Source organism: Fonsecaea pedrosoi (assembly GCF_000835455.1).
Source record: "Fonsecaea pedrosoi CBS 271.37 unplaced genomic scaffold supercont1.5, whole genome shotgun sequence".
NCBI lineage: Eukaryota > Fungi > Ascomycota > Eurotiomycetes > Chaetothyriales > Herpotrichiellaceae > Fonsecaea > Fonsecaea pedrosoi.
Window position 1 is genome coordinate 1336059 of NW_013550611.1, and position 16994 is coordinate 1353052.

Consider the following 16994-nt stretch of genomic DNA (forward strand, 5'->3'; position numbering starts at 1 on the left):
CGACTTCGTGGATGCGTCATATAGATGCCTCTCGACAGTCCTCTGCTTGAGCAATCATCCTTCGAGCGTATGACTTGGGGTTTCTCGATGAAACCGCCTAATGCATGCTCTGAAAGAGGCAAACCCTGCCAGCCTCGAGTGGTCGTTTTCACGATGAATGGAGAATGAATTCTTTGCGTGAAGCGCATACTATCGTGGCAGCGCAGCCTCTATGGGTGCTCACTATTGTGTGGAGACCCGAGACAACCTTTCTGTTGTTGTCAAAGACTCCTAGATGCAAATTAGCTACAGATGGTGAGAACATGGACATCGTATTTCACCGCTCTCGTCTACCCGGCATATGACAACAGATCGGGCTTGATAAAGGGGAAACTCTTTCAGAGAGGTTGCACCAGTCCTTTGCACGTGAGACGTCTCCAGCTGATCGCATTCGTACGATGACCTTCGATACTCGATGGCTTGTGAATGTCCTGTCGGGGAGAAGAACAGAAAGACCATTCACGCTATTTTCCACTTCTACAAGACCTCCACCTGGAGTCGCAGGTTTTGAGCCCAAATGGATTCATTATCACCTCCTAGCAAGCGGATCAATTGAGATATCAAACGTCACATTGAGTCGGAAACCCAGCAGAACCGTTCAATACATCCACCTGTACAAAAATATCAAAAGGGGCCGGTTCCGCTCGCCCTTCAGGGGTGGCACTGAGATTCGACACGAGTACCAGGAGAACACAAAACTTTGCTATACCTAGTGGCATGCTAAATTACCTTGTCGAAAATCCCTCGTTTTATCAACCTGGCTCTATTACAACCGTAGGTTGGTCATAGCTTGAGCTGCTACCTTCAACTCCGTCTCACTGGGATAATTCACAATCATAAGATACAGCACATCCGACTTCATCAATCCCTTGATTCCTCCTTGCGGAGCTCGCTTGTTCACACCGGTGATATCGTAGCGCGGCTCGCGGCCCCTCGCAACACGTCTTGAGTCCTTGAACTGGCGCTTGCGTGCCCTTCTCTCAGCCGTTGCTCGATCCGTCTCAGTCGTGTCGATTTTGCCGCCGCTCAGCAGAGCGATTAAGCTGCCGCTGTTGGCGGGATGATTGGGATCGCTGAAGCGGGACGCAAATTGCCTCTCCTGATACAAGTTTAGTTTGGATCCAGGATTCGCCTGCTCGAACTTGGCCTGGGCCCGGCGATCAAAATAGTCAACCAGTCGTTTGCTGCTGCGCTTGAATGCATTCTCTTTCTCGCCTGCCGGTAGATCGTCCAGCTCTGGGAAGATGATGGGTGCAGACTCAGGTATCTCAAGTTCTCTCGAAGAACCTGCTGCGTTGGCAAATCGACTCCCTCGTCCCGAATCCCTTTTTGCGATCGAGGTTACCACGTGGGTATTCATGTCAACGTTTTGCATCACATCATCGGAGTCGGGTTGATATGCCATAACCAAGGCATATAGGCCTCGAGGCTTGAAAAAGCTTTCATTCATGTTGTCCAGATATTTGTTCGACTCATACTTCACATATTGTCTCCTTGACAGCTCGACGCCGGTGTGAATCACCATGGCACCAACATGGACGGGAAACATGGGGCCGACCATGATGTCACTGGCAATGACGGCTCCAGCGCACGCCAGGTTGAAAGCATGAAAAACCGGATGCAACTGAACGAGCAATAGAATCAGCCTATATGGTCACACCTTTCATGAAGAGGTACGAAGTTCATACCTTAATCGCTTTTCCAAACCCATCTAGAAAGTCGAGAAACTCGCCCTGCTCGACTCCACAGGTCTGGAGCATCGGTGCATAGGCACGAATGAAGCCTCGTTCCTTGCTCTTTGGCCGGCGCTGAGGTAGGATGACGGGCATTTCCAGTATACCAGCACCTGGCGAATAGTTGGGAGGTGGGTGTCTTTTCATAAAGGCCTCCAACACTTCATCAACGTCGTGAGCATTGTCGAGTTGAATGTCTTTGGGTTTTGGTGCAATTGACTGCTGAACCTCGTCGAGTTCTTGTGCCGCTGCCTCACCGTCGGACGACTCGACCGACGAGGTATCCGAAAGGTCGGTTTCAGCCTCAGTGGAGGCCGGAAGTTGCAGGTGAGTTTGACCGGTCGTAGTCTTTTTGACGTCGTGGTCGGCCATTGCCTCACGCGCAAGACCATAGGCGCCAGTCACGCCTTTTGCCAGCAGTTTGATGGGGAACATGTTGAGTGTTGGTTCCAAAATTTGGGGGAACGCCTAGGTTGAACTTCTCTGCAGAAAACACTATGACTTTTGCATTGGGTGATAGATGGGAGAGTGCACACTGGCATGCAAGCCCTTGAAGGCCGCACGCTGCTCTTCATTATATACACTTTCGAATGGTGCTGGAGACAGGCGAGTTGCCAGATGTGTCGAACAAAATCAACGCACAAGGGGTCTTCGAGGCTGATCCATGAGGCTGTGGTTTTTCCTCGAGCAATATTCCAATATAGGCCCTAGGGCAGATCGCACCTCGCGAAATCGCAGAGACTTCCCCATTCGGAATCTAGTTCGAGGGAGTCGTAGCCCATTGAGTATTGCAGGTGGGCACTAGCGAGCCGATGCAAGGAACAAGGCTTGTTGCTGGGCGAGGACGATATTAGCCGAGTTTGGACTTTTTCGCGAGGAGAAGAGGTGGGAGAACGTCATAATGCGAGTTGTTGGGTGCGGGATACCCCGTTACGCCTAGGGACGGGCCCCTGTACGGGTCTTCTCGCTGCTTAAGGGAGGCCGTGCAATGTTTAGTGGCCATGCAGGGCCCTAGACGGACGGGTTGGCGAGGTCTAGCAGGTCTGGTTGCCAGTCATTAGCCACTAGTTAGCCTACAAGCCCATCCCTCTGAGCCCAAGAGCTTGGACCCACTGGCCTGATACCAAGTAGTAGCGACGCTTTGACTGGCCCATCTTCTTCCCACGGTGACACACGACCACATGGCGTTTCAGAACGCGTCCTGTTTCCAACCATCCTGTCGACCTCCCTTTCCCTCTCGCTCCTTTCGGCGACATCGCGGTTGACCAATTCGCCCATATGTGTGACTCGTCTCCTGCTTAATGGGGACAGAAAATGACAGCCTGTCAACCCGTCTGTCTTTCGCGGTCCAAAGGGTGTCAAATGTTTCACTCGCATCAAGTAGAACAACAACATTCCTCTGCCGATTCTTCCCTCCTTGCACTATTGAACCGAAGAACATAGCCCAGGATGGCCGTTTCCTTGTGGCAACCACTGGTCAAAAGGATGGTCCTGTTTCTGAGACTCGAGTCTGGACGCGGCTCGTGTATTCACTTTGATGTTGTGTTGCTTCCTCTTTTGTCAACCTGTAACCCGCGACGGTAAAGTCCACTGCCTTTCCTCTTCTCCTCCTGCCTCTCATGTCGACCTTTTCTCGCCCTCTCCTCGAAGAGTAGTTTGCTTCAAGCGACCCAGAAAAGATAAAGATCAGGATATAACTTCTGCAACCATGGAAGAGAGACGCGGTCTGCATCCTCACCAAGCACAGAGGGATACGCAGACAAGCACAGTGGGCGGCATGTCGCGGCTGTGGAGGTCAAATCAGAGCTCCAACAGTGCTGCAACTTCACCGAACTCCGCCGGAAAGACTTTCGTCGTTCCCTTGTTCCTGGCCCCGTCCCGTCGCTCAGCCCGAAACGATATGTTCGCTCGAGGCGCGTTGCCTACCAGCTCGAGGGACGGGGTGTCACCCCGTCCAGTCATGGAGAATGCCCCGAGATTTGGAGAGGTGCCGCCACTATCAACCCGACGAGATGACGAGGACGAGCAATCAGACATGTACGCAGGAAGCTCGCGTCATCAGCCATCTTTTACGGAGGCGACCGAACCAATACCTCTTGCTCGAAATATGGACGATGAACCTACGCCTTCCGAACGAGAGGCCATGCAATCGTACCGTAATGGCAGCAGTACGAGCAGGAGCAGCCGTTCCTCGAAACGAAGCAACAGAAAACACAGCGTGTTTTCCAAGAAATCATATCGTGACCCAGATGTCAACGCAAAGGCAAGGATCAGCTTTGCATTTGGCGTCACCTTGCTGGCTGCTGTGATTATTTGTGAGTTGGCAGCCATCGAGCTTCGTGGATATAACTCCTGACACATCCAGACTTGGTCCTTGCAACCACCGGCGTGGGTAGAAATACCCTGTTTCATGTCCTCTCGATCCTTCTGATCCTTACCTTGACCGGGATCTTCATTCATCAACTCATCCGCATGTTCATGCTCATGCGACGACCAAAGAGGTCCAGATATCGGACGGCGGCGGGGGCTCAACGCCGACCTGTCGCAGGCCATGCTCGAGGCCGTCGTGATAGACGACGGGTGCAGAATAAACGAGTGGATGACTTGGCCCTTGAAAAGCCAATCCAGATACACATGGCAACGGACACGGGTTTCGGCCCCGATGTGGAAAATCAACCTGCAGTTCAGTTTCCCCCACCTGTATATGGGAACACTCGAACCAGCGTGGTAAGCACTCAAAACAAATGAGTGACACGGATAACTGACATTGTATGGTAGAGACTGAATCCGGATCTAGTACACTGGAAGGAAGTACAAGTACCGCCTACACCTCTGACGCCCACATACGAAGAAGCACTGAACCAAGTACATCAGAGTGTCGGATACCGTCCACCGAGTTACTTGTCGGACAGTGGAACGACAGCAGCTATGATGGAGAACCGTGCTAGAGACGTTGACGCTGCGCTCGAGAATATTCATCCCCTAGAGCGAGACCGCATGAGGACATTGGCCGCTGCTGCACTTGAGGGCCGCGATCACATCTAGGGACTGTCCAACAGCTACTTTTCATCTTCAGACAACGATTAAAACTCTTGACAGGATTGCAACAGACATTCGTAGAAGTGTTTAGTTCTACGAGGCACGGTGAGAATTTCAGTGTTGGATTAACATTTGTCCATTAGGAACTATTGGTGAACTATCATGTAGTTGAACCATGCATGCCTCAATTTGAGGTCAGTTGGGGTATCTCAGCGCTCTTTGTGCTTTCTTCCCATGTTTGATCCTTTCATATCCCATCATATTCTCTGGTTGGTGAGAAATCTAGTGCTTGGCAGCCTCCTTGTGAACGTCGGCCTTGCGCTCATGCTTCTGTTCGTCGAGCTTGTCGGAGAGAGCGTCACCAGCAGCCTGAGCACGAGTGGTCAGGTCGGCATTGTTGTCTTTGGCGACGTTCTTGTTGGCTTCCTTGGAAGCAGTGGCGCCGGCGCCGGAGATGGACTCCTTGACGTAGTCGACGGTGTTCCTATGAGAGACCGTGTCAGTAGGCGCCACGAGCACAGGGTCGATGGTGGATAAAGTGTTAACTTACTTGATGGTATCCATTGTAGTAAGTGGTGAGTGGTTTGAAACAAGTTGTTCCTTGACTGTGTGAAATGGAGTTTTGATTGACTTTCGAAAGAGTTGTTGCTGTGTGATGATGAAAAGGAAAAGACTTCCTGGGTTGGCTGGGAATCTTTCAGAGTTTATATAGACGATCACAGGTTCGTGACAAGAGGAACAGTGAATGATCAGCTGCCACCCCCTCGATCTGAGTTTCTGGTCCCCAAGATCGAGGAAGCATATGGAGATACGTCATGCATAGATTCACCTATGACGCCAATGACGTCTGACGCCAACCGTCATTGGTGAATTGGTGACGGAAAGCTGAATGCACGTGACGGTGCCTGGAAATGGTGGCTTTGACTGGACTCCACCACCCCATCCAAACCCAGATGGGATTTTTACTTTTTCTCCCATTCCTTTGTGTGAAGGGACTTCTTTGTTCCTCGAGCCCACCGACGGCGATTTCCAGCATCGCCACAGCTGACACTGGCTAGTCCGGTGCTTGACACGATGATCTGACCTCTTTCTGTCTCTCACCCTTCACGGGGATGGGGGATGATACCATGTGTTTCTCTGCCTCGGCCTCACAACAAACTATGTCTCAGACAGCCACAGTTCCACTAGGTGCTCCTCGCAGACGCAACTGGCTTGGTCCTGAGCAGACGAGTTCAACATTAGAGCATAGCCTGCGACTTCATACGTGATACTCCAGTGCTCGGATATCCTGCAAGCCCCGAGAAAAGGGTGACCTACTCGGAGGAATACCTCAATTTGAGCACATCAGCCTCCGACGAGCTTCTGATTTGTCTTACTCTACCGACCCTCGGTACACGGAATGATGCCGCCGAACCAGTCTGGAGTTAGGCACCCCAAAAGCTGGAGAATTTTTAGCGAACACTTTGTGGATAGTGAAAGGAAATGGTGTCTTGAATCTGTCCCTTGACGACTAACCAGCGTGCCATTGACCACCTGGACACAATCGAATATTGCACCAGCTAGCGACTACATACGCTTTGGGCATGACTGTGTACCGAATAGACGGCCCATTCATTCCCTTACTGAGTAGCTCTAACCTCTTTACAGTTAGCATATGTCTTCTCTACGAGTTCGAGCTACATTTCCTCGGCTTAATTGCCTTCTGGCAAATCCCCGATGAACTCGAGTACCTCTTGTGTTCGTCCTCATGCCCTCAGAAATACTTACTCTTCAGCCAAACGAATTCAAGCAAGGATGTTGTGAACACTTCTGCCTCGCACCCTTCTGACATGCCACGGCCTCACAGATGTATCTCTATTTAGTTCTTGCTTGGCTGGTAGCATCGCGGTTTTCTTCGTGGATCTACACAATTTTCTTTTGCCTGGTCACTATGCTTGCGCACGAATCAAGCAGATGTATCTGCACACGTGCAGCCTACATCGGAGTTGTCATCTGATGGCCAACCATTGCTGCATCTGTTAAAAAGCCCTTCAAAGTACTTCTTCAGCACCTCTGGTCGTGTCAATCGTTCCTGCATTTGCATTTCCAGAACGGTCAGGTTTGCCACGTCGTTCGTTTCGCCTGAGCTTACCTCGCAGGGCTTCCTCCCTTTGCGATCAGATAACCAATAGAGCGTCCGCTAATAGCTTGTCCCTTGTCGCACAACCAATCATGATGGCGATCAAAACATTGCTCGTCTCCACACTCGCTGCCACATTCGCATTGGCATCTCCTGCTCGACGGACTGGCGCGGCTGTCAACTCTACCACCTGCAATGGCCAGACTTATGTCTACGAGGCCCTCGCTGGATATGGATTCACGCCATCGGATGCGCGTGACAAGTTTGGTGACACCGCTGGAGGTATTGGCAGTAGCGCTGCCATTGACCAACGCTCATGGAAGGTCGACAAGAATGGCGTTTACTCGGGTATTCTCTGGGCTCTCCCGGATAGAGGCTGGAACACCGAGGGGACTCTGAATTATCAACCTCGAGTCCACAAGTTCCAGATCACTTTCAAGCCCAACTACGACTCCACGGCGGCAAACCCAAGCTCGCCCAACGTTCACTTGCAGTACCTTGACACGGTCCGTTTCACAGACCCCGCTGGGACACCACTGACCGGTCTCGATCCCGATCTCCGACCCCCATACCTCACCTTTCCTGGCATCCCCGAGCTTCCATCTGCCACCTACACTGGTGACGGCTTCGGCGGCAATGGCACTGGGGGCCACCGAGTGGTTGGGGATACGGAAGGTCTTGTCCTCAGTCACGATGGGTTCTGGGTTTCCGATGAGTACGGCCCTTACATCTTCCATTTCGACCATAGTGGTAAGATGACAGGAGCTATCCGACCTCCAGCTGCAATCATTCCTGAGAGAAACGGCACCGAGTCGTTCAACGCCGCCAGCCCTCCTCGGTATGACCCTGATTTGGAGACAATCCCAGCAACCCCCGACACCGGGCGCTCAAATAACCAAGGATTGGAAGGCCTCACCTCTTCGCCCGACAAGAAAACCCTCTATGCTCTGATGCAATCGGCCTTGGCACAGGAAGGTGGTGACAACTCTTCAACACGACGCCTAACTCGTCTGCTCGAGTATGATGTGAGTGACCCTTCTTCGCCAATTTACAAGTCCGAGTATATGGTTCCACTCCCAGTATTCAGCAACAACACTCTGGTTGCTGCTCAATCCGAACTCCACTATATCAGCCCGACCCAGTTCCTTGTTCTTGCTCGAGATTCTGGCCGCGGTCATGGTCAGTCCAACTCGACATCTCGATACCGCCACATTGATGTCATCGACATCTCCAAAGCCACCAATCTGGCGGGAAACACCTACGACTGCACAACTTGCTCTGCGGCTTCCGTGGACGGTGTTCTCGCTGCGTCGATCATACCGGCGACATATTGCTCTTGGCTCGACTACAATGTCAACGCCCAGCTCAATCGTTTTGGCGTGCACAATGGTGGTCCCCAAGACGCCGGTCTTCTGAACGAAAAATGGGAATCGATAGCCGTGGTCCCCGTCAATCCTTCCGGTCCCACCTGCAAAGACGGATATACCAAGTCTGACGGGGAGTATTTCATCTTCAGCTTGAGTGACAACGACTTTATCACTCAGGATGGATTCATGAACGGCGGGCTGTTGCCGTACGCCGACGAGGGTGGATTCAGCCTGGACAATCAAGTGTTGGTCTTTAAGGTTAAGTTGCCTACCCATTGAGATATGGGAGGAGCTTTGTCGTATGGCCCACATTGATGGATTTGAGCGAGCAGAAGCGTGCACCATGCCGGGAATGAAGCCGACATGCGGTTCCCAAGCATTTACACCTATCCTCTACCCCCTCTCTAGCATAATGAACACTATGTACATACGATTACTATAGTATATATTACTTCGATGATCTCTGCCTCGCATGCGCGTGGACGAGAAACTTTACCACATTACTCAGGACATGGCTTTGAACATGCCGGCATGGACTTTTGACACCTCACGAGGTCTATCTTTGCGTCTTCTTCTGGTCCGCAAACTCATGCACAGTCCTTGTCAATGCCGAGAAATGGCCGTCCAACCACCTTTACGGACGTGTCCAGGTCGTCTCTAGGTCGCCTCCTGGATGCACTTGTCGATCACGGGGAGATGCGTGCCACGAGCTTCCGCGAGCCACCATTCGAGATGTATGAGGGATATTCTACCAGTCGTGTTGACCGCTGAGGAAGCTGAACACCTCGACATACCAGCTGTTTGTCACTTTTGTTGTGTCCTCGTGCAGGTACTTTTGTCTCGCTGGCTTTGCTACTACAGCTATGCAACGGTATCTCTTGGAGTTTTACTGGGTCAGCTTTTCTACATACGGCCACTGGGGGGCCCTTCTTATCCCGCCAACCCGCTCACCTCATCGCAGCCACCCGACGCCAAAAAAATATATATATCAGCCGCAAACGCCAGCTCGGGCCTCGCGTCTTCGGCACCATAATCCTTTCCGAGAAGCCAGCTGAAAGTGTGTTGGGCCCCATGCGACTAGGACTAGTGTGTATATGTGCAGGCACGTCAAACGGCTGATCGGCTGCGGGGTATGCACGCGGTGTTTTTTATCGTTGGCGATATCTCTGTTAGCTGGATGTAGAGCTGATCGCGGACCTCTCTCCGGATATCCCAGCGCAACCCAGTCCAAACCCCCAGGCCTCGGTTTCCGCATTTTCTCATCGGTCTTCTAGGAGATGGGGATGGGAATGGACCAGAAAATCGCTCACGAGGAACCAGAAAGTCACAAGGATGCAAAGGGGGGATTTTATCCAATTCGACGGCAACCTCCCTTACTTGCCACCCTCTGTTACTTCAGATTCACCAGGCCAGGTCGGTGTTTCGCCTAATTACTATTACTTCGTACAGGGTATGTATGTATGTATGTAAGTAAAAGGCAGGATTGTTCGAGTGCAACCCTTCGTTAGTCTTTCGGCTGCGCGGTCCCTGTCATGCGCCCGCCCACGTCCTCGCCCAGGGATAGCATCGTTTTTTTAAGGATGATGCTACTAACTTGGACTACTGGGACTTGTATATCCCTCTCGCTCTCCTAGGTGCCCGGTATCTAGGACAAGGGGTCCTCTTATCTTTCCTTTTATGGATAAGGCGGCGTAAAACTATTTACCCTCCCTTAGGGTCCTGTACCTACCGAGGCTGGTATGTATGCACATATCATGCTCTGTACGACGGAACGAGTCCTACGTCCTACAAGTATAGATATCTCCCACTCCCCTTGCGCCCGCCCTGCCCCGCATCTTCGTTCAAATAACTACAAGTATATTAGTTTCTCTTGAGACTGACATCCCTCTCAAAAGTCTATTCGATGCTCAGCTCTTCGCATGCTCGTTTAGATTGACCTGACTTGTCCTCCCTGTCATTGGCGTTGTTGATCACGATCACGATCAGGCTGACAGCCAAGAGGGGGTAAGCGTCAGCCGTGAGTGTGAGCGTGAGCGAGAGCCGGTCAAGAGAGCAGGAGCCTGTACCAAACACGAGGCTGATCCCGTCAGGAGGAGGCCCCTATACCTAATATCTTTCCACGCGACGCTCGCAGCGTGGGGCCTTTTTGAGCGACCGTGATAACAAATATAGTCAGCTACCGCGGCACAGGGGAATCGGGAACTGAGAGTCCTGATCCACATGCATTTCACGACACTGGCCTTTCGACATTCCAGCTTGAACATCCAAGCCCCCAGAGCGCTGCCGATCAAAGCGACGACCGAGGTGGAGTCGTCGTCGTCGTCGTCGCAGACAATGTCGACCACAGCCACGACCACGGCTCCAACCGCGAATACTGCGGACCGCGACTGCGACTGCGACAAGGACTGGGACACGCACTCGCACTCGAACATGGAAGCGCTAGGCGTGTCGTGCTGGGACTTTGCCTATCCGACGGGGAAATGCTCGTTGCCGCCGGTCAAGAACTGCAGCTTCGCCGCAAAGGAAAAGTCGGCTACGACTCCGCGAAGAGCGCGGGGCGAGCGCAGGTTCAAGCACGAGGACCTCGTCACCAGCGGCTGCGCGGGCGGTGCAGAGATGGTGATGGTGGCAGCAGCAGCAGCAGTGGTGGCGTCTGGACTGGGACCAGACGACATGGGGGATGGTGGACAATGTCAATGGCAGACCTCCTCGACGGGCACGAGATCAAGGTCGCGGTCGCGAACACAACACCACGGTCATCACGATAGTCATCATCATGATAGTACCAAACCGCACACGAACGGCACGAGTAAACACCACCACCACCATCATCACAATCACCAGCCACAACCACGCAACACTACCACCGAACTGCGAACCTACCTCCTCTCCTGCCCGACCATCCCCTCCATCACCTACCCGCACACCTACACGACCATCTCGACCCTGCTCCTCACGCCGCGCACACAACTCGTCCTCCTCGTGCCTCAGTCCAACATCCTCTGCCCCAAGGTGTGCGAGCTGATGCGCCTGCCCCGCGCAGGGGGCAGCGGGATCTGCATACTACCTGTGCCGCCGGAGATTGAGATGCGGGTTGTCACCGACGCCGACACCAATCCCAATACCGATTCGGATACCGCTACCGAATTCACATTCGAATCCGACAGCAAAGTCCATCCCAATGGCGCGAGCGACAGTGCGCGCGAGCACATCTCCACGGCCATGTCGATAATCGACGCCCTCGCCGTCGACGAGGTCGTCGGGAAGATTCTGAAGAATACCCCCGCCAGGGCCTTTGACGGGTACGTCGCGTTTGAGGACGAAAGGGCGGCCTGGACGTTTTTGCACCGCGTCGGGAGGGGCGTCAGGGATAAGGGGGTGGGGAAGGGCAAGGGGAAAGTGGTCAAAGGCGGGAAGGGGCGGTGAGACGTGCTAAGACGTGGTGATGGTGGCATGGTCAATGGCTATGGCAATGGCGGTATGGGTAGGGTGGAGGGTTGAGGGGTCGAGGTGACATGATATCACGGCGACAGTGACGGCGTGGGAGGGAAGGATTTGGGTCACTCGCGGTCATCTCCCCGATTATGCCCATGACTATTTTCATTTTTCTTGGTCTAGGGGATTTTATGTTGGGCTAGGCTGGACGGATATATCTACATATCTACATATATGAATACGTATGTAGGATTTACATTTGCATTTAGTTTTAGTATTGATCTTGGGGTTCGCCTTGGTGGTCACCTACGTATCTACTATATACATGTACCTACCATGCCCTACCAGCCGAGCCTCATGTGATGCATACAATGAATGGATGGGTTCTGTGTGTAGTCACCCAAGTTACCAGAGAAGCGGGCTTGTTACCTGGGATATGTACTTGGATATATGTATGCATGTATGTATGTATGTATATTACACTATAAACCCCTTACCTCCTACCCTTGTAGATAGTTACAACTCCCCTCTCACCCGCGACCCGTGCCCGTGCCCGTACCCGCTCGCTTCCCCCCTCTTCCTAACCATCCAGCTCCAATGCCTGGTCGGATCGTCCAACATAGCCCGCCACGCTGGCAGATCGGGTGCCCCAGGACCAAGTCGGAGCTCGATCGCCTCGATCGCCAGTGCGAGGTACTTTTGCGCGCCGCGCAGGCTGCCCACCGCGCTGTACATGAGCGCCGCGTAGCAGTACGCCGGGTCGAGGTACCCCTCCAAGCCCTCGTCGCGGTGCAGCTGCACGAGCCGCTCGGCGTGTTTGACGCTGGCATCTGAGGCGGGGTCGGACCAGCGCGAGAGCGTGTTTTGGAGGGAGGCTATCTCAGACAAGGCCGCGTCGACATCGATATCTGAACCTGCGTTTGTGTGGGTGTCGGCCCTGCCATCGCGGAGGCAGCGCGAGCAGGTACATGTAAAATGGAACGCGTCCGAGAGGTATTTCTGCCGCACGGCCCGCGGGGCCAGCGGGTTGGTGTAGGCGATGGTGATCTCCTCGCCCTTGCGGATCGGACGCGTGGCGCGCACGACGTGAGCGAGAGTCGAGGCGTTGATGTAGAAGATGGCGTTGGGCGCGCAGTCGTGGTTCATGCGCGATGCCTCGGGGATGACGGCCAGATGGGCTGTCCCTGACCCAGACACGTCCGCAGCCGATGCTTTGGATTTACTTCCTTTCTTCTCTTCGAGTCGGATCTCAAAAGCGTTAGCACCGGCAATTTCCTGCGCGCGGTGGCTGTCCTCGTCGTCGTCGTCGGAGAGGGTGGCTAAATCCCAGTACGCTTCGCGCGATGGGATGGGTAACTGGTCGATTGCCAGCCGGAGGAATTTCTCTCGCTCGTCCTTGGGGAGGAGGTCTTCCTTGTACGCGAGCAACACGGGAGTGTATGCTGTGGTGATATCCCCACGGGACAGGTCGTGTTTGGCCAGCATACCGATTCCCTTGCCGGCGACGGGGTGTGTGTACCACGCACCTGTGAACTGGTTGACCCCCGGTTCGTCATCTGGTTTTAACGAGCTCTTCAAAGAGGCTAGGAGAGAAGCGAATTCTTTGGCAACCTCTGGAGTAGTGAAGATCGAGATACCCCGGCCATCGCTGAAGAACCGGTCGGTGTAGACGCACAGTTCACTGTCGATTTCACTGATCTTTGCCGTACACGCGGGCTTGTATGACCACGGCGCGAAAGTGTCTGCGTCTGCTGAAACGCTGTCATTGGTCCCTAGACCAAAGTCACCGCCGCTGAACTGGTAGGGTACCTGGTCGGAAGCCGCTGGGGTTTTGGTGTCTTCAACCACGTTGGTTCCGGTGACAAGTAGTTGGAGAAGAGAGAGCGCAACCAGAACAAGCATTTCAATTACCTCAGCGTGCCTTGCCAATTCATTTCTATCTGTCAGTCGGCCCATATAAGTATTTTATGCGATTGTACCGTGTGGTGACGGTCAGGTCAGTCTGGGGGAGGGGCCCAAATTCGCGGGTACCAAGAGAAACCAAGGAATACCAAGCCATGCCATTGATTTTTGCGAGAGTGTCGCATCTTTCTTTACCCAGAGCATCCCATCCTGTAGTATCACGCTAGCTGGGGCTGTGGACACCATACATTGAGCGTATGATCGAGGGAGACCTAAATCGCAATTGTAATTATTATGCAGACAGAAGTGCTTCCTTGTATGGGAAGTGGACGAATATAGACCAGCTAAGGACACTCCCTTATACCAAGGCATGTTACACAGTAACAGCTCTTCATGTGGATCTTTAACTAACCCAAGTACTCCTAAGTGCAAGACTCATCCGCCATTAGTCATTGACTTGTATGTAAATTATGGCCCGGACCTCGCATTAAGCATCTAAGAGCATCAACCACAATGCCACTCGTAGCCTCGGTTTATCGGCTGAACGCCCCTCCTGCATTCTGATGCCTCTCTAAATAGGTAGGTATGAACAAGAATCGAACCAGGTCGACTCTCCATCGGTCAATCTCTCCGCCCCCGTCTACTCCAGCCCATCATGTCGTCGGCCACTGCTAAGTACAAATTCAACCAGATCGGTATCAGAGTCGTTGACCTCGACCGATCCTTACATTTCTACAAGGATGTCTTGGGTATGACCGAACTGGGGCGTATGGAGCTCGACACTGTCAAGATTTGTTTTGTGGCATTTCCTGAAGGGGATGCCAGCACAGCCGGCGACATGAGCACGCTCCTATCTAGACAAGCTGTACTGGAATTGATCTGGTCAGAGGTACGTTTCCTCTTGAGCAAGGACGAACATGGTAGTCATTCAGGCCACGCGAGCTAATTGTGCCGCAGCACTCGTCGAAACTTATAACCAACTCCAATGAGCACCCAGGATTTGGCTTCATCAAGCTCTGCTTCACAGTTCCAGATCTTCCAGCTTGCATGCAACGACTTGTCGACAACGGGGTCAAGATCCTCAAACAGCCTGGCTCCACCCAAGGCCTGGAGGTGGCGGCTCGGGCTACTGGAGCGGAGTCCCCTGAAAAGGGGAGAAATGAGGGGCTATGGAAGGCTGTCACTGGAGTAGGCTTCGCAGAGGATCCTGACGGGTATCTTGTCGAACTCTTACAGTATTGAGCTTGATGTCAAAGGGGCATGAAGAATGCGGGCCAATGTGGTGCCATGGCTGCAAGGGGGTCTTTGGTCGTTGGTTTCTGAGACAGAGCACGGAATGTCTGAGATGGAGTTGGCACTAGAGCCCAGCTGGAGGTCAGAGATCCGATATTTGCATTGTACAGGTAGAGTACAAGTAGCAAACTTGTATACAACTTTTCATCACATGATATACCAAAGGAACTACGAGGGATGGAACAAAACAGCCACAAGGAGATGAAACACCAACCGCTGACTAAGCTTTGCCGGACCCACCCGCGGACCTGGTGATTGGTGACTGCCTGGTGACGGTCAAGGCCGATTGATTGCGTCACTGGAGTTCCTTCTGCGAACAGGGGGGGTCACCAGGGCAGGAACTATCGATAGACGCCTGCGCGGGACTGACTGAGTGACTGACTTCTTCACACCCCTCCAACTCACACGACCTTTTCATCTTCCACCAAACCAACTCGCTTCGTCAAAGCCGTCAAAAAACCTTTTCTTCTTCAATACCAACCTAGACCTAGACTTTTCTTGCTAGATCTGCTTTCTACATTCTCCCATAAATTGCAATCGAACCAGGTCCTTCTCCATCCGTTGCTCCCTTCACCACTCGGTTCACCACTACAAAGTCAAGATGCCTCTTTTCAACGTATGCTGCCCTTCCTTAATCTGATATTGCAATCACTGACTCTATGGCAAAAGGTCACCCTCAAGGAAAACGCTTCTCCGGAAGAACTCACCAAGGCCAAAGAAAAGGCCAAGGCCGATGGAGGAGAGATCAAGCACGAATTCACCCTTATTAAGGGGTTTACGTGAGTTTCTTCAGTTTTTTCTTTTGCAGACTCTCCCTCTGACACACGCATCTACTAACGACTTATGTGTTGGTTAGCGTCGAGTTCCCTGATGACAAGGTCGGCGTCCTCCAGACAAACGAGCACATCCACGTCGAGCAGGACAGCGAGGTCAGGACCCAATGACCGTGGCCGCAGACGGGTAGAACAGGACAGGACAGTCTGTGAACAAGATCCAACGCTTTGACTGGATTGTACAATCCGCCTGACTCTTCGGCAACCCTTTAATTCACGAAGCTTGATATGATACGACTCCAACACTTACTACGAGGTTGCTTATGATATCTTCTGTCACGATCACAGTGGACAGTCACGGTTCAGAATCACAGGAACTTGAGAGGTCAAAGACAGCGTCGGGGTGAAACGGGACACAGGATTTGGTGGACACGACTCTTTTTAAGCTGGAACATCTGGGGCCAAACCACAATGGCATCAATTGAAATCAATATTGAATCACACAGGTCCTTTTAGATCGATCGTATGAGTATGTTTTCATGCTCTAAAAATCCGTAGCTCGCCCATTATACGTCCACTCTCCACTGGGACCCCATCTCAGCGGCTCGTTCTTGGGCCCTCCAATCTCCCCCGTCTTTGGATTCCTGTCGCCCTCAAACTCGGGCTGCGCCCCTCTCACCAAGTTGGGGTGTAACTCCTCTCCTGCACCGCTCGCGTCAATCACATGAGTATATTGATTTTCCTGAGGTTTTGTCTGGTCTTTGGCGCCGTCGACGGTGGCGGCGGCCGCATCTCCCTCGATCGGAGACGACGAGTCTGGCGACTGATTAACCCGCGGCGTTGAGAACGCCCCCGTCGACTGCCGCTGCAGCGCCTCAAACACGTCCTGCTCCTCCTTGGGCAGCCGCGGCGGCGCAGGCATGCCGCGGAAACTGAACTGTCCGCCCGCTGACGGATCGTCTTTCCTCAGCCGCGCAGAGGAGTGGCTGAGTTGTCGAACGCCGCCGTTGGTTCGGGCTAGGATTGAGCGTGAGTGTGAGCGTGCAGGTGCAGCAGCACCCCTCACGTTCACGTCCACGTTCGCCAGCAGGGGATTTGGGTTTGGTCTTGCTCTTAAACTTGAATTTGGGCTCAAACTTGAGCTTGAAATTGTCCTCGAGAGTGTCTGCGGAGCAGTAAAGAGGTGGGCGCGGGGTGCGGTGGCGGCAGCGGCGCACAGAGGCAGAGGCAGCGAGCCGCGGAGAGCGTACGACCCAGCGGGTGTCATTTTTCTTTTTTTTTTTTTTTTTTTTTG

The 16994-nt window shown here is 52.9% G+C and overlaps 9 protein-coding genes across 9 annotated transcripts; 5 read left to right on the top strand and 4 right to left on the bottom strand.

The window, feature by feature from the left end:
- Nucleotides 1-805: 805 nt before the first annotated feature.
- Z517_07951 (uncharacterized protein) lies at nt 806-2207 on the bottom strand (the record flags this gene model as incomplete). The annotated part of the gene is made up of 2 exons (XM_013426472.1): nt 806-1663; nt 1728-2207. The coding sequence occupies 2 exons, from the start codon at nt 2205-2207 to the stop codon at nt 806-808; spliced, it is 1338 nt and encodes a 445-aa protein (XP_013281926.1).
- A 1273-nt stretch (nt 2208-3480) lies between these two features.
- Z517_07952 (uncharacterized protein) lies at nt 3481-4817 on the top strand (the record flags this gene model as incomplete). Its single annotated transcript, XM_013426473.1, has 3 exons — nt 3481-4087; nt 4138-4499; nt 4551-4817. 3 exons carry the CDS (start codon nt 3481-3483, stop codon nt 4815-4817), a joined length of 1236 nt encoding a protein of 411 aa, XP_013281927.1.
- Nucleotides 4818-5093: 276 nt separating this feature from the next.
- Z517_07953 (uncharacterized protein) lies at nt 5094-5375 on the bottom strand (the record flags this gene model as incomplete). The annotated part of the gene is made up of 2 exons (XM_013426474.1): nt 5094-5295; nt 5362-5375. The coding sequence occupies 2 exons, from the start codon at nt 5373-5375 to the stop codon at nt 5094-5096; spliced, it is 216 nt and encodes a 71-aa protein (XP_013281928.1).
- Nucleotides 5376-7025: 1650 nt separating this feature from the next.
- Z517_07954 (uncharacterized protein) lies at nt 7026-8576 on the top strand (the record flags this gene model as incomplete). The annotated part of the gene is made up of 1 exon (XM_013426475.1): nt 7026-8576. The coding sequence occupies one exon, from the start codon at nt 7026-7028 to the stop codon at nt 8574-8576; it is 1551 nt and encodes a 516-aa protein (XP_013281929.1).
- A 1941-nt stretch (nt 8577-10517) lies between these two features.
- Z517_07955 (uncharacterized protein) lies at nt 10518-11723 on the top strand (the record flags this gene model as incomplete). Its single annotated transcript, XM_013426476.1, has 1 exon — nt 10518-11723. One exon carries the CDS (start codon nt 10518-10520, stop codon nt 11721-11723), a length of 1206 nt encoding a protein of 401 aa, XP_013281930.1.
- Nucleotides 11724-12248: 525 nt separating this feature from the next.
- Nucleotides 12249-13634, bottom strand: Z517_07956 (uncharacterized protein; the record flags this gene model as incomplete). The annotated part of the gene is made up of 1 exon (XM_013426477.1): nt 12249-13634. One exon carries the CDS (start codon nt 13632-13634, stop codon nt 12249-12251), a length of 1386 nt encoding a protein of 461 aa, XP_013281931.1.
- A 655-nt stretch (nt 13635-14289) lies between these two features.
- Z517_07957 (uncharacterized protein) lies at nt 14290-14876 on the top strand (the record flags this gene model as incomplete). The annotated part of the gene is made up of 2 exons (XM_013426478.1): nt 14290-14523; nt 14592-14876. 2 exons carry the CDS (start codon nt 14290-14292, stop codon nt 14874-14876), a joined length of 519 nt encoding a protein of 172 aa, XP_013281932.1.
- Nucleotides 14877-15545: 669 nt separating this feature from the next.
- On the top strand, nt 15546-15871 carry Z517_07958 (uncharacterized protein; the record flags this gene model as incomplete). Its single annotated transcript, XM_013426479.1, has 2 exons — nt 15546-15706; nt 15784-15871. 2 exons carry the CDS (start codon nt 15546-15548, stop codon nt 15869-15871), a joined length of 249 nt encoding a protein of 82 aa, XP_013281933.1.
- Nucleotides 15872-16244: 373 nt separating this feature from the next.
- Nucleotides 16245-16967, bottom strand: Z517_07959 (uncharacterized protein; the record flags this gene model as incomplete). The annotated part of the gene is made up of 1 exon (XM_013426480.1): nt 16245-16967. The coding sequence occupies one exon, from the start codon at nt 16965-16967 to the stop codon at nt 16245-16247; it is 723 nt and encodes a 240-aa protein (XP_013281934.1).
- Nucleotides 16968-16994: the final 27 nt, after the last annotated feature.